At 40.6% G+C, this 16042-nt stretch overlaps 1 protein-coding gene across 1 annotated transcript; it reads right to left on the bottom strand.

Annotated features, from left to right (window-relative positions):
• Positions 1-11924: 11924 nt before the first annotated feature.
• Positions 11925-15230, bottom strand: LOC131677203 (polymerase delta-interacting protein 3-like). The gene is made up of 4 exons (XM_058956912.1): positions 14605-15230; positions 13955-14544; positions 12472-12677; positions 11925-12378 (listed from the first exon to the last, which is right to left on the bottom strand). Exons 1-4 carry the CDS (start codon positions 15002-15004, stop codon positions 12270-12272), a joined length of 1305 nt encoding a protein of 434 aa, XP_058812895.1. The 5' UTR covers positions 15005-15230; the 3' UTR covers positions 11925-12269.
• Between the last annotated feature and the right edge of the window lie 812 nt (positions 15231-16042).

Here is a 16042-nt window from a genome sequence, read left to right as displayed (position 1 = left end):
CACTCCAAAAGGCTCGCACAAAGAGCCCCCTGGTAGTGGACACATCAGTTCTAAGCGACAAAAACGGCAACACAAGAAGAAAAAACTATTCGCAAATACGCTGAGAATAAAAAAGACAAAAAAATATACGTGAAAGTAACCGGCACAATAAAGATATTAAGAGTCAAATGCAAGAAAAATAACTGCATCGAGCACCCACTGGAACGATGTCCCTTTTAAGGGGCCCGCTACAGTATTTGTGATAAATACAGAAAGTATTTTATTTTTTAAAAAACGTTTCAGCCTTGTTTCGAATTGGATGCGATTTGTTATATGTATTAATTATTAGGAAGCCGATTATAGACCGTTGGCCCGATAAATGAAATACGTTTTTGACCAAGGTTTGTGGAGGCCCTGGAGCGTTGTAAATTATTGGCTTGCCTGGTATTATACACACGAGTGCCTGTGGTGAAGTGTAAATTATTATGCGCTATTGGGTTATGCAGAGCATTAAAACATACATTGCTGTTTGAAATTCTGTCAAACCAAGCAATGGCAAGATGTTATGTGAATTATTGCTGTAGAGTAGCATAGTTGAATACATAACTGGTTTCTTAAAAATAATTTTAAGACATCGATTCTGAAGTTTGCAGTTTTTTTAGATTTGATATGCTGGCACGCCCCCATACTGAAACAAGATAGTTTAGTAATGAATGAAAGTGTGCATAGTAAAACTTCAATAGCACGTGCAGAGGTAGAAGAGTACAAACCCGACGCATAGCCCCACAAAATGCAGCCACCTTTTTTTCGAGAGATTTTAGATGGTCGTTCCAGGAGAGTGTAGAATCTAACCAAAGACCTAGATATTTGAAACATTTCGTTTCCTCAATTTCGTAGTGTTCAGCTATTAGATGCGGATGATCTTCTATGGATTTTATAGATGAATGGAATAACATATTTGTTTTTTTTACTTTTCCTCTTTCATGGGGAGCAACGATTTTCAATAGAGTTCAAAATTTTAGCTCATTACTGAACTGTCGCTAGAAGCATAACTGTCCCATGTGCTATGGGAATCCCTATACACATGGGACAATTATGCTTCTAGCCGCAGTGAAGGGCTATATAAAAAAAGTTACGAATTAGGTGTTAGCGGGTCTTAATGACCCCGATTTCGAACTCAGTTTTAAGACAAATTTTCAACCAAATCTATACGAGCTAGAACTTAAATTGTTTGTTAGATTTTAAATTTTCAGTTTCTGATGGATATTACCGTTTTTGACCTTGTTGGCCAGTGCAAATCGGTGCCGAATGAGGTTATGTTTTGCATCCATAGATGTATGCAGAACCGTCATCACAAATCACAGGTTTATTGACAGAATACTAATTATAAACAAAAGCAAAACAAAAATGAGAATGCATACATTAAATTTGGACATGATACGACCGATCTTTGGTGTCCTGGATTACGATTCCGATACCGATTCCGGCGGTGCAATAGTATTCTCATAATATTAATCAAGCGACAATGCGGTCAATCAATGAAACTGATCCCAAAAATTTGTAATATGCTTGAAAGTTTATATAAAATCCCATCTAAAATGATATTGATACTCTTATTCAAATACTGACACTGGATTCTACGTGAAATCATCCGGAATATCCGGAACATTCGTAAAACTGGCTATTTCACGAATCTAATTCTAGAATTCTGAAGTTTTTTCGAAAACATCTTGGAGTGAAAGGTTGACCCTATTGGTCACATAAAGACCATCCAAAAAATCCGGATCATTCACTGAACTGTTCAATTTATAAAGTTGGTCTTAGAATCAGGTGTTTTTTATTGTTTCTTATATTCAATGAAAATTCGGAGTTCTAGCACAGACTAACAGACATAGCACTCGAAAATGCTTCGCCCGATTTAACGGGCATTTTAAATATATATGTAGTTGGGACTGATGCCGCATTTGAAATTATGGCGCCACCGACATATGAACAAGCATAATGGGGATAGACCACTAGTGAAAAATTGTTCCCGAACCTGAGGGGTAACCCACCAGTAAATGAGTGTTTGAGACCATGAATAAAAGGTGGAGCTAGTGTTCTGGAAAAATGCCGGATCGATGTTTTTTGATAGAATTCCCTCAAAGTGTTATGTCTGTTCAGGAATCAGGAATCAGTAGCGTCTGGCTCAAATGGCACGTTCCCCATGTTGATCGGAGATTTGTGCCTTGCCAAGAATCGTCTTTTCATCATTTTCCTGATGGGAAGGATTGGGGAAGTGGTAAGGTTAGGGGTAAGGAAAACAACGACACAGAATAATTAAAACAGAGCATTCTGCACCCCCGGAGTGATGCTGAACGATCTGCAGGTGCTACAACAGCAGGAATAAAACTTCCAACCCCCGGAGGGATTTAGAACCTCTACTCAAACAGTGAGCGGATATATCAACACCCCCGAGGGGATATTGAGATAACAGAACGACAACACCCCCGAAGAGATATTGTCATTCAAATACGGCTAAAAAACTATAGCTCTTTACCACACTGGGTTAGGAACAAAAGCATATCCTTAAATTTCAGCTCTCTGTACATAGGTTCATCTATGTATGGAGAACCAAAAATCCGGATGCGCAATTGCATTAATACAGGGCAATTGCATATCAAATGATATGATGTTCCGTGATCGGATTCACAAAGATCACATGAATAATACTCAGCGCGCTGAATAGTAGCCATGTGATAATTGAGTTTGCAATGTCCAGTCAGTGCCCTGACCAGAATACTGCAGTTGTGCTTGGAATAATGCAACAAATTTCTTGACATTTTCGGATTCACATCCGGCAGAAAAGCCTTTGTTTGAACGCAAGTTTGCAAGCTACGCCAATGGTTGGCATGTTCGAATGCAGCCCAAGAGCGAATCTTGGGCTTTATCCAACTTATTGACAGTGGTAGAACTGGTTCTGGACCAACGAAATCAGTCGCAGCGCCAGCTCTAGCCAATTCGTCCGCCCATTCATTTCCAGTAATACCGGAATGACCGGGTACCCATAGAAGGTAGATAGCATTTGAAATGCTAAGTTCTTCGATTTGAGTTCGACATGCGATTACTAATTTCGATCTCGAATCTGCCGAACTAAGTGCTTTCAGGGCAGCCTGACTGTCAGAGCAAAAATAGATTCTTTTACCGCAAATTCCCTGTTGAAGTGCGGATTGTACGCCACACAGAATCGCAAAGATTTCTGCTTGGAATACGGTACAGTATCTACCAAGCGAATGAGATTGGTTTAATTTCATTTCATGACAATAGGCACCAGCACCGGCTCGGCCCTCCAACAAAGAACTGTCTGTATAACAAACTACGTATTCTTCAAGTTGTCGCTCCATCCAGCCAGACAGCCATTCCTCACGAAGAGGAATTCTCACATTGAAAGTTTTAGAAGGAAAACTACATGTGAGTGTAAGGTCACTGGGAGCAAGTGTATATTCATCCCAAGTAACCATTTGGGGCCACAGTCTTGTGTGGCTAGTTACACGATCTATTGGGTTACTGTTCCAGAGCCCAGTAACCTTAAGACGGTATGCACAAGAAAGTGCTTCTTGTTTCAGAAACACATGTAGTGGTTTTATGTTCAAGAGTGCCTCGAGAGCAGCAGTAGGTGCTGTCGAGAACGCACCAGTCATCGCCATCAAGACCATCCTCTGAAGATGGTTTAACTTTGATTGGATTGTCATGACTTCTCCCTTCTGCCACCAAACAAGGCACCCGTATGCCAGTATTGGTCTAACAATTGTTGTGTAGATCCACTGAATGTACTTGGGTTTGAGTCCCCAAGATTTGCCGAAAGCCCGTCTACATTGGCCAAAGGCCATGCAAGCTTTCTTGATCCTGAAATCGATGTGAGCTGTCCAATTAAGTTTTGAGTCGAGAATTACCCCAACGTACTTAACTTGATCTTCGACAATAATTTCAGAGTCAAAAAACTGCAATGGACGAGCTCCGGTTGTAATCCTTCGTTGCGTGAAAAGCACCATTGAGGTTTTATTTGGAATGACTGATAGTCCAACATGAAGACACCACCGCTCAACAACATATAAGGCTTGTTGCATCAAATCAAAAAGTGTGTTAATGCAAATACCGGTGATCATTATATGATAATCATCGGCGAAACCATACGTCGGAAACCCAAGCTCATTTAGTTTTCTCAACAAGCTATCGGCGACAAGGGTCCATAGAAGTGGTGACAGCACACCACCTTGAGGACATCCGCAGACACTCAGTTTCCTCATCTCTACTTGTCTTAACGATGAGCACAGATGTCGGTTGCTAAGCATTGCGTGTATCCAGTTCGTGATATATGAAGGTACTCCATGATCTCGTGCTGCTTCCAAAATGGATTCGAAAGACACGTTGTCAAAAGCACCTTCAATATCGAGAAAAAACTCCTAAACTTGATTGCTTTTGTGAAAAAGCTTTTTCAATGTTGTAGACAACATTGTGTAACAGGGTGGTAGTAGACTTCCCCCGCTGATATGCATGTTGCATTCCATGCAGCGGGTGCTCGCCCAAGCTACCATCCCGAATGTAGTGGTCGATTAAACGTTCCACTGATTTGAGAAGGAAGGAGGTCAGACTGATCGGTCTAAAGCTCTTTGCCTCCTCATAAGTGACGCGGCCACCTTTGGGAATGAATTTGACAGTTATTTCCCGCCACGCTAATGGAATGTATCCTGTTGCAAGACTGCAAGTAAGAACCTTTTTCAAAATATGCTTGAAGTGTTCATATCCTTTTTGTAGTAGAACTGGAATAATTCCGTCCTTTCCCGCAGACTTATACGGAGCAAAACTTTCAATCGCCCATTTGATCGATTCGGTTGTCACAATTCTACGAGCAAATGCCCAAGAATCAGAACTGCCTGAAAAGAACTCAGGGGCAGTCGTCAGTGATGGCTCCGTACAACCTGGAAAGTGTGTGTCAAAAGTCAGTTGAGTACTACATCTTCGTCAGATGAGTATTCACCATTAGCAGTTCTAATGGAACTGACATGAAAATCTTTCGATTTCGAAAGTAACTTATTTAATCTAATAGTCTCGTTGAGACTTGAGACATTTGTGCAGAGGCTTTTCCAACCACTTCGCTCAGAGGATCGAAGGGCATTTCTGTATGCTTTGCGAGCCAACTTAAATGCCTCCGACCCGTCCCTGCGTCTGTGATTCCAAGCTCTCCTACATAACTTTTTGAGTCGAACAAGTTCGGTATTCCACCAAGGTGTTCCTCTAGAAGCACGCATAACTCGAAGCGGACAAGCCTCTTGGTATGCTGCTACTATGAGTGAGCTTGTTTTATCCACGACCTTGGATCACTTGGAGATTCAATCGTCGGAAGATACCCATGAAACCTAGTCGCCAAGCCCTCTTCGTAGAGGTCCCAGTTCGTAGATTTGGGATTACGATAGGTGACGATATCTAGCGAGACGTTTAAATGATCAAAGACGATGTACTTATGATCAGATAACGACGGTTCGAGCTCGTTTGGTACGAGCCAGTTTGTCAACTCATGCGTAATTCTGTCAGAGCAGAGAGTTACATCTAACACCTCTTCTCTGCCAGCTCGTGCAAAAGTTGGGCGGTTTCCTGCATTAAGAATGTGCAGATTTGTACTACTTAAGTATTCCATCAATTCGGTGCCTCTCAAATTGATATCAGAGCTGCCCCAAATTATGTGGTGGGAATTTGCATCACTGCCGATTATGAGAGGAAACCCATTTTTGCCACAGTATGATACAACTCTTTTGAAATCATCAGAAGGTGATGGTTCATTATGCGGTAAATATGCCGAACAATAGACGTATTTCTTGTTTATGTTGTCAACAGTCATATTTACCATGACAGTACAAATATCACGAGTTGTGAGGTCCGATATAAGACAAGCGTCAATTGCACTATTCGCAAGTATACGTGCACGAGGCATTTCACGTGGATTTGTCATGCCATTTTTGTTGAAAGCTACGAAGACGGGGTTAAGTAGCTTTCCAACATAGAAGTTTCCTTTATGGAAATACGGTTCTTGAACCAAAGCTATGGAAGCTTTCCCTTCCTGCACAAGGCGAGATAGATTCATAGTTGCTGTACGTTTATGCTGAAGATTAATTTGTGCTACTCTAACCATATTCGATTACAGCACTACACATTTCATCATCAGCACTTGTTGTACAGCAACTAGAAGATACCAAACACGTTGGCTTATAATCGCATATAGCGAACCCCGAAATGGGTATTAGGGACATGAACATCATTTGAATCCCACGATTTGCGAAGAAACGAACGTCCACTGTGTCAGAGATTCGCATAACACAGCAAGGGTAAGACCCACGACACTCCGTGCGCGACTGGCATATTTTAGTCCTGCCAGCCATTCAGTCCTCGGCACGGAGTAACACTTTGACTTGAGGACTCCTGTTTTAGTCGCCTCCTACGACATGGGAACAGGAACCCAGTGGATCAATTCTTGGTTGACATACTTCAATCCGCCGGATGCCACACGGCCTCTAGGCTGGTTTTGTCCGGAGAAAGATAATAGAGTTATCAACCTCCTAGTGGACCACAGCCAGTTACTGCGGAGTTCGCCCGGCTCTTCCCAGGCTCCGTTCGCCATTGAGAATATTTTAAACCCCCTCAACAATTTTACCCATAGCACGGGTCGCATGACACTATGGAATTGGGGTTCCCTGTTTGGTGTTACCACCGGAACAGGTAGTCCGTAGTGTAATTCTTAGCCGGTTGAAACAACCACTACCGACACTACACGGCTTATCTAGGCTGTTCGGAGAAAGAAGCTGACATTGATGGACAGCTCCCATAGATGGCCGAACAGCCAGGCCAGAATCAGGTGTTTTTTATTGTTTCTTAAATTCAATGAAAATTCGGAGTTCTAGCACAGACTAACAGACATAACACTCGAAAATGCTTCGCCCGATTTAACGGGCATTTTAAATATATTTGTAGTTGGGACTGATGCCGCATTTGAAATTACGGCGCCACCGACATATGAACAAGCATAATGGGGATAGACCACTAGTGAAAAATTGTTCCCGAACCTGAGGGGTAACCCACCAGTAAATGAGTGTTTGAGACCATGAATAAAAGGTGGAGCTAGTGTTCTGGAAAAATGCCGGATCGATGTTTTTTGATAGAATTCCCTCAAAGTGTTATGTCTGTTAGTCTGTGGTTCTAGGACTATGTTAATGAATTACGGAAACAGTTATACAGATGTTCCAGATCTTCCGGATTATTTTCACGTAGAATCTAGGGTCAGTATTTGAATCAGGGCATCAATATCATTTTAGATGGGATTTTATATAAAGATTCAAGCATATTACAAATTCTTGGAATCAGTTTCATTGATTGACCACATTGTCGCTTGATCAATATTATGAGAAATACTATTGCACCTCCGGAATCGGCATCGGAATCGTAGTCTGGGACATAGAAGACATAAAGGTTGTATCATATCCAAATTTAATATATAAATTCTCATTTGTGTTTTGCTTTTGTTTATTAGTGTTCTGTCAATAAAGCTGGGATTTATGATGACGGTTCTGAATACATTTATGGATGTAAAACATGACCTTATTCGGCACCGATTCCCACTGACCAACCAGGTCAAAAATGGTAATATCCACCAGAAACTAAAAAATTAAACTCTAACAAACAATTTAAGTACTAGTTCATATAGATTTGGTTGAAAAATGTGTCTTAAAACTGAGTTCGAAATCGGGGTCAATATGACCCGCTAACACCTTATTAGCTACAAAAAGTTAACCCCTAAAGAAATGATTTAAAGGCAACCGATCCTTGCGGAAGCTCTCTTCCGGTACAAAACTGTGTAATAGACAAAAGATCCCTAGTGCTAGTTCCATGGTGCTAAACACTGAACCCGGTGTACATTCCAGAAGGCGACAAAGAGAGCACAGCCACAGAACAGACGTCCATCTTCAGCATTCAACTTGTGTACAATCTCTAACGGTTTCGAAGGTAGTTGGGATATCCAAACCAGGTGCGCTACTGTCGTCATGGTTTTTGTGGCTGAGCTCGACAGAATTGACAGCGGTTATTCCTCTACCCAGTCAAACTAGTCCGGAATCGGTTCGGACTTCCAGCATGAATTCCAGCTCAAATGCATCAACCGATAGAGTCAGTATCGGTTGTTTTCTTTGAGCAAGATTCCATACTGGCTCCATTCAGTATTGCGAACCGGTTTCGGAATGGATTTGACGGATAGTTGGGATAGGTTGATGTGGCGGCGCTAGTGTTTATCGTATATTTATTCAAATGTTTACACACGTTTTTTGAATATTTTTGTTCGATCATGGATGTCTGTTCTCTGTGGCACAGAGTTCTGCATCGACATTCTAATAAGTACCTCCGCGTTTTTCCGTGGTTTAAAGAGCAAGTTATTATACAACAGCTCCATACCTCACCTCAGAAGTGGCACTGCGCTTTCGGGAGGCCTAGCCTGGAAGGCTGGTTCTAAACCTGGAGAGATATTGACCCGGGCAACATTATTAGACCTAGTCGTGTCACAGTAAGAAACTGTCGTGCGTTCTTATAACGTATTGAGGCCGTGATTGCGGTGAATGAAAACTCGATCGATGACGTAGTTTAAGCCATTAAGAAACACATCCATTTTAAATGTGTTCGGAGTTTTTGAGACGGTCTTCTAAACCCCCTACTCAGGCGAGTATTTTGCTGTATATGATTATCTGCTTCCTGAAAACCTTTTGGTTTCTAGCTTGTCATTGAGTACATTACGTTCGAACAATATGCCGGGGCACCTAACTGGCGTTGACGGTTTGCGGTTGTACTACCAAAACGTAAGAGGGCTAAGGACGAAAATCGTGTACTTGGCTGCAGCTGATGGCGACTACGATATTTACGTTCTGTCTTGACTTGATCGTATTACATCTGTGCAGCTCTTCGGGGATGGGTTATCGTTCGGATCGATGCGATAGCAGCAGCATTCACGGTCGCGGCGGAGAAGTTTTGATCGTTGTTTCTTCCGCACTTGTCTTCTGTGAATTTGGTGTGGATAGTTCATCACGTATTGAAGCTGTTTGGACGAAGATTACCACGTCGATGAAGAGCTACTTTATCGGTGCTGTTTATATTTTTCCAGAAAAACGTCTTGACTTCAATATTATGCAGCTTCATCTAGACTCTATCGAATGCATTTCTTTTCAGGGAAATACACACGATGTGATGATAGTCCTTGGTGATTTCAATAAACCAGGACTTATGTGGGTAGCTTCTGGGTGTCGATACGCTTACCCTAGCCAGTCGTCCTCGACTAGAAAAACTCTAGTAAGAGAACTGCGGAGAGAAAAACAGCATTTTTGGCAACGTATGCCCCGGCATTGTATGGCAACACGTCCAATGTTATAAGGATAGGCAATGTTCGATTGGATTCGTTTTTTGACAGCTAAACGCGAATCCAATCGATCCAAAATGGAGTCTCCGCAGTTCTCTTTCTAGAGTTTTTCTATCCTCTAGTTGTCGAGCTTTAGTTGTAGATCGTCGTAATTTTTCGCAAAACTTCTCTAGCTACACTCCCTGCTGCAGATCGACTGGACTGTACTACATGATCATGTGGATGTAGATTCTGCCGTTGACCTTTACAACCGACTACTGCTTGACTGTGTGGATACATCCGTGCCTAAATGTCAACCGCCATGCTTCGGAATCCAAAACGTACTCGTGCCAAAGCTCTTCGTGCGTACACAAATCGACGATATCCTTTTCTTAAGCGCTTCTTTCCATAGCCAATAATGAGTACCGCAGTTAACCGCTGTACAAAAAATAGGGGAAAGTGAGGCAATATGAGCACCCTAAGGTTGAAGGCAAAAATATATACAGCAAAACATACAAATAATCCCAAATTTCCCTCTATTGGTAGTATACAACATATTCTTCACATGTAGTTATTAAACGCGCTGGAAAAATTCAAAATCTTTGAAAATAATCGTTGTTTGTAATCATCGATTTTTTAGCTTGGTAAAAACCTTGTGGGGCAACATGAGCAATCTTAAGGGGCAATATGATCATGTCGCAAAAGATTATAATTTATCACAAAATTTTAAATTTATTTCACTTATAATTAATAAGAATCATATTTTCCATTTATTTAGTGACATTCAGTTGCCCTGAAATTCTTCTTACAGTTTTTAACAGCATTTTCGGAACTATTAGATTCAAATTTCCATTTTGTTTAAATGATATATTTGCGAGTTACTTTCACGAGCAAATGTTATTATTCATTGTTCGTAGTAGCTTCAGATATAAGCTGTTTACATACAGATAACTTTTCAGAATTAAATACATAAACTCATATGAGATTTGCGTGGTGCTCATTTTGCCCCATGCTGTAGAGCTATGTTCGCAGTTTTTTTGGGGAAACTACAAAATCATAATTTAACAAGACTTTGTTTGAAATAGTTAGAAAGACGTTAAATATTCCGGAGATATATGCATTTTCAATTACCACATACATACGTCATGCGAATGCTTATTTAATATAGCTTGATTCTTATAACATTTTCAGTTCTTTGACATCCTGTCAGATTTTTGTATTTTTTGTGATTTATGATTTGTTTTATGTCCCAATAGAAGTATTACATCATCTAATGGTGATTGCCTGAGCATTCGTGCAAACAAAAAAATCTAAAATTGTTCGTAGATTCTCGGAAAACGGGGGTGCTCAACTCGCCCCACATGGCGATATTGCCTCACTTTCCCCTATGTGAACCGCATCAAACAAAACTTACGAAGAAATCCAAATTTATCGTGAAATATCTTCATTGCGAGTTGAGTCAAAGGTTTTCGAATCGCTTATCAACGGCCGACACTACATTAGCACTTGTCAGCACGGTTTCTTCACCGGTCGATCGGTGGAGACGAACCTAGTAGCTTTCACGTCCTTCTGCAACGAACAAATTTCCAAACAACTCCAGGTGGATACGATCTACATAGATCTTAAGGCTGCGTTTGACATGGTTAACCATGAGATATTGTTAACGAAGCTTGATAAACTTGGAAGCACTGCCCGATTCTGCCGTTGGCTTCGATCATACCTTGTTCATCGTGAAGTCGTTGTTCAAATTTGTGACAATGTTTCTGAATTCTTTTCCAACCATTCTGGATTTCCACAAGGTAGTACGCTTGGTCCGCTACTATTTTCACTGTTCGTGATGTTGTCTTCGTCTTAATGCGTGGAGCAAAACTGTTCTTCGCGAACGACTTGAAAATATTTCTAGTTATAAGGAAAGAGGCCGATTGCCATGAGCTACAGTATCTCGTTGATACCTTTTACAGTTGGTGTAAAGGAAATATGACTGTTCTTAGGATTGCTAAATGCTTTGTTATCAGCTTTCATCGAACGAAGAACATGTTTCAACTTTTTCTTTGAAATGTTTCATGAAGTTTCACGTCGTGTCGTTGGCGCTACCATGGAGTAGTGCAAATGAACATTTAGGCACCAAAATGTAGCTGAGGCTTCAAACTAAAAATTAGGACCTTTGACCGATAAATTCATTCACATTTATCCACCTAAAAGGATGAGGTAGGTCCGAATAGCCCCGGATTCCCGTAAATCAAAACTGATTTTTTTAATTTTTATATGGTACAAATCACGCATACAGTATTCTTAGATAGTCGACTATGCAATAAAAAAATATTTCTCGGAGCAGGCCAACTTATTAATGGAAGAACCCCCGCTCATCAATCAGCTATTTCTAAAATTCGCAATAAATAACTTTGAACTAGTGACGAAACATTTTAAAATATATCTATCAATTCTACCTTTTGGAATGACATATAGCCCCGAATAAAAGGTTTAATTGCGAAAAATCGACAAGCTTCCATGGACAGTGATATCTATATACAGCCCAAGTGCGTTGCATATTATCTAAGTTTATTACATAAGTATAATTCAAAGGTTCGTTTCTTTTTGCATTTGCTTCCTTATTGTTTTTTCCTGATTAGCTGTAAAACAACACTTACGAATATTTGATCAATTTGTAATTTAAATAAATGTTGAATATTGTGACAAACAGAACAGAACTGAAATTGACGTTATAATCTGTTCAAGATCAAGCTTGATTTAATTCGTAAAAAAAGAAAACTAATTGTAAGTACTCAAAAAGCAGAATCGAAACGAACCTGTCAAGAGTGTAATACCTGGATGTCTGTCTGGCCAGCAAGTTCATGTGTGAAAATGTATGCTGATGAACGTTTTTTTTCTAGTGATCTCGTCTGAAAAGGACCGTGTGCAAGGCGTCGATATCTATCTCAACCTGCGGTTTTTTGGATGCCGATGATTGTGAAGAAGGTTTCAGGGGTCTTGATGAGCTGTGGTAGCAAAATGAATTAAATTTTATTGTCAATCATGGAAACCTGGCACTACAAAATTGCTTTAGGACGGAAAAAAATCCTTGAATTCACCTTGAGTAGCTGATGGCTGGAGCTGTTGGTTTGTTGAAAGATCGTGGTTTTACCAACAAACATTTCATTGGTTGACCGTCTAGTTGACGATTGTGGTACGTGTCGACCGCTTCCTCCGCATCCTTTAAAGAGCGGTAAATAACTTCAGCTACTCCCGGTCGCACGAGACGTGATTCTAGTAGATCTCCAATGTCTTCGAAAAGTTCCTGCGAATAATTATTTTCGTAAGTTGTCTGGGCCAACTTGGTGATGTGTAAAGGAACGGATTGTGGCAAGCATGGTAAACATAGCAAGTGTTCTAAAACCCGTGGGCAAGGAAGGTAATGAATGATGGCTACGTTATGGCACTAGTACACGGCATGCCTGCTTATTCGCTCATCCGGGGAAATTGATAACGGTTTATAAAGCATTGCTGGATATTCGACAAATCTCCAGTAGTTTTTCAAATATCAACCTATCTACCAATTGATTCTTTTTTGGTTTTTACGGATTCATTACAAAACTTTCCGATAATTTTCTCGTATGGATCGAATTATGCTATTTTGATTAACGTATTAGGCAAAGTAGTCTAGTTTACACATACACAGCCAATACATGTAGGGATCCTGGAAAATTGCAGACGTTCATCCACAATTTTTCTTGTGGCACATAATGAATACGACAAAAGCATTAAAGCGGCCAGGTCAACTGTGCAGCGTACAAAATTCAATGAATAATGTAATCAACGGATTATTTTGAATCTTGAATAAGGAAGAAACGCGGACAACCGTACACAACCGTTTCAATTTGATGGGAGTTTGATAAATTGTTGGGAGTGACTTTGCTCAGAGGGTTAATGTCACTCCTTTAGTGCTAGGTCCCTGGGATGGGACAGAAGTATTTAGCCCTGCCCTGGCTAATGAGCCAGTGTTATAGCGCCCTTACTCGCTCTAATAAACGTACTAGGCAGAGTAGAGAGACAAACTTAAATTTATTTGATTGAATAATATCAGAAGAGAAAGTAAACATTTTTTAGTCGTTTTCGCCACATGCCTTAGTATAAAGGTACGCAAAGAGTGTGCAGAGAGTGAAGCCAAAAAACGTCTACCTATCGAGCAAAATTAGAATCCAGCTTTGCTGCAGAGGTATCACAGATGGATTCCAATTGTGTTCAATAGTTACTTTTTTGACTTCACTCTTTGCGCAACTATTCTCTATAAACTGTGGTTTTTGCTAGAAGCAAAACTGAGTCAAAATGTAAGAAATAGCAGTGGTTGAGTTAGAAGCTGACGTCTATTTGAAACAGTAATCCAGAAATGTTCATCAATGTCGTGTCATGTAGCAATAGTTCCCGTTACAATACTACATCACCCAAGGGCCTATGTCATATCGCTCGCTCTTGAGCCACGCTGTACTGCTACTAATATTCGAAAATCCTGACAACCATCATACAGCTAGCAGTCCAGTATGTTTCTACGAAGAGAATGAGAAGGTGGCTTCTTACCTTTATGTCATTCTGCGTTACACTGGAATGGAGATTGCTAACGACGATTCTATATCCGGAGATTGGCGGCGATGGAGATGGAGAAAGCGGTTGCTGCTGCTGATGATGATGAGGATGGTGATGAAGATGCCGGCTGCTACTACCGATATGATCATCTGGAGACATTTTGGCAAAAATACCCATTGACTCGCTTGGATTGGGGGCACGTTCTAAACGAGCACGCATTGTGGATGACAGATGAGGTCGATCTTCAGCGTACATCGGATGTGACGGTGGAGGCGATCGTACTCTGGCAAATCCGCGTCTCGGGGGAAGATCGTCGTAGTGGGGGATTGGTGCTGGAGCATGGCTTTTCTGTACGACGGGACGAGCTGTATGAACTTCGTAACAATCAAACGGATCGCTATTCCATGACGAAGTCTGTGGCGGAGGCGAGTTACGCACGTTACGGCTAAACGTGGGTAAGGGGGGCATTGTGCTCGGTACAGTAAACATTTCATTTCGAACAGTTCGCTTTAAAGGACCAATCGGCCGACGCAAATCCACCTCCATGCCGTAGTCTATCTCCATGTCATCAAGGTATGGTTTCCCTGATAACAAACAACGTATTGATTATTAGAGAAGCTTTAAAAAACATTTGAAGGTCTTACCTGACAATCTGTTTTTGGAGAGAACACTCCCAGGAGGAAGCTTTCCTTTCCGTTTTAAGAGTCTCAGTCTAGCATCGCCGCTATTCCGGGCAATTTCAACCAGTTTATCTCTTGCATCTCGAATTTGTGATCGTTTTTTCTGGATAATTTTCATCCTTGCATCAACTACTACATTTGGCTTAGCGGTTCCCATCCGGGACTTAACTTCTGTTTTTCTTTTCCGTCCAGTTTGCTTAACAAGAAGTTTCTTGTTTGGACGAGAGCGGTCACCACCGGCTGTGCCGTTTCTTGAATTGCTTACCTTAGCGATTCGTTTGGTTTCAGCAGATTTACCTTTAGTCCTTTTTCCGACCGCCTTCTTTTTGATTATTTCGTCCAAACTTAAACTCATCGCATCCATCTTGTTTTGACAGCAGATTCTATCCAGTCAGATTCAAGTTGGATTCACAATTGATCGAGAACTAACAGTAGGTACTAGATATTATGTTTATAACTTTGAACAGTAAATTTATGAAAATGAAAGAATCTAAGAAATTCTAGCCAAAATCTTGAGAATACGACTGTCGTTCACCGCTTCTACATCGAAAAAAACAAACTAACCCTCGCACATCTGCTAAATTAAATCGACTGACAGGCAGAGATGCCAGGTACTTTTTTCAAATGTCTGCAATAATAATTTTAAAAGTCTGGGAAGTACAAAAAATGTGCGGCAAGCTAGTGTAACCAAAAGACTTTATATTCAAAAATCTGCAAATATCTGCAACCAAACTAAAAAATCTGCAAATATCTGCAACCAAACGGAAAAATCTGCAAATATCTGCGTCATCGAAAAAATCTGCAGCTTAAATTAAAAGTCTGCGAATTTGCAGACTTGTCTGCAAATCTGGCATCTCTGCTGACAGGGCAGATTAATCTGGGATGCCAGATATTATTGATTACCCATTGAGATGCCCAAAGATCGCCTCAAAATCATACAAGTCGTTGGTCTAACAAAGGACCTGCATTGGACGGTTTTGAAGCCATCATTTCTTAAGGGGTGTACCTACTGCGGCATCTACAGTTTAATAGCATAAACATGATAAGGAGGATGCAAATATAAAGTAAAGTAATGCTATGTTCACATTAGCACTGATATCACTTGATATACCGAGATGATATGGATATCATGTCAAAGTGTTCACATTAATGCGAGGTGATATCGTTTGGCAGTTGACATGACAACTCAAATGTCATAAATTTTCAATCATAATAATTTGAAAAAATGAACAATTTAAACGAAGAAGTAGTTTCATCGTCTGCATTATTGAGTACATATATGTTTAATTCGGTAAATAAAGTGTTTTCTGTGCGTGCTACGTGTCTCAAACGAAAACGGCAAAGTCATATGCTGAATATTTAGCTGCTACAGAGAAAAAGAACCTTGTTATTGGACCAATTG

This window comes from Topomyia yanbarensis, chromosome 1, assembly GCF_030247195.1.
Source record: "Topomyia yanbarensis strain Yona2022 chromosome 1, ASM3024719v1, whole genome shotgun sequence".
Classification (NCBI taxonomy): Eukaryota; Metazoa; Arthropoda; class Insecta; order Diptera; family Culicidae; genus Topomyia; species Topomyia yanbarensis.
This window is presented reverse-complemented; position numbering and strand designations above follow the sequence as displayed.

What these genes read in the sequence shown, in the direction of transcription:
- LOC131677203 (XM_058956912.1), bottom strand. Translation starts at nt 15,004, where the DNA reads ATGGATGCGATGAGTTTAAGTTTGGACGAAATAATCAAAAAGAAGGCG. An exon ending in CTCCAAAAACAGATTGTCAG is followed by an intron (nt 14,545 to 14,604) that starts GTAAGACCTTCA and finishes GTTTGTTATCAG; the next exon opens with GGAAACCATACCTTGATGAC. An exon ending in TAACGCAGAATGACATAAAG is followed by an intron (nt 12,678 to 13,954) that starts GTAAGAAGCCAC and finishes AATTATTCGCAG; the next exon opens with GAACTTTTCGAAGACATTGG.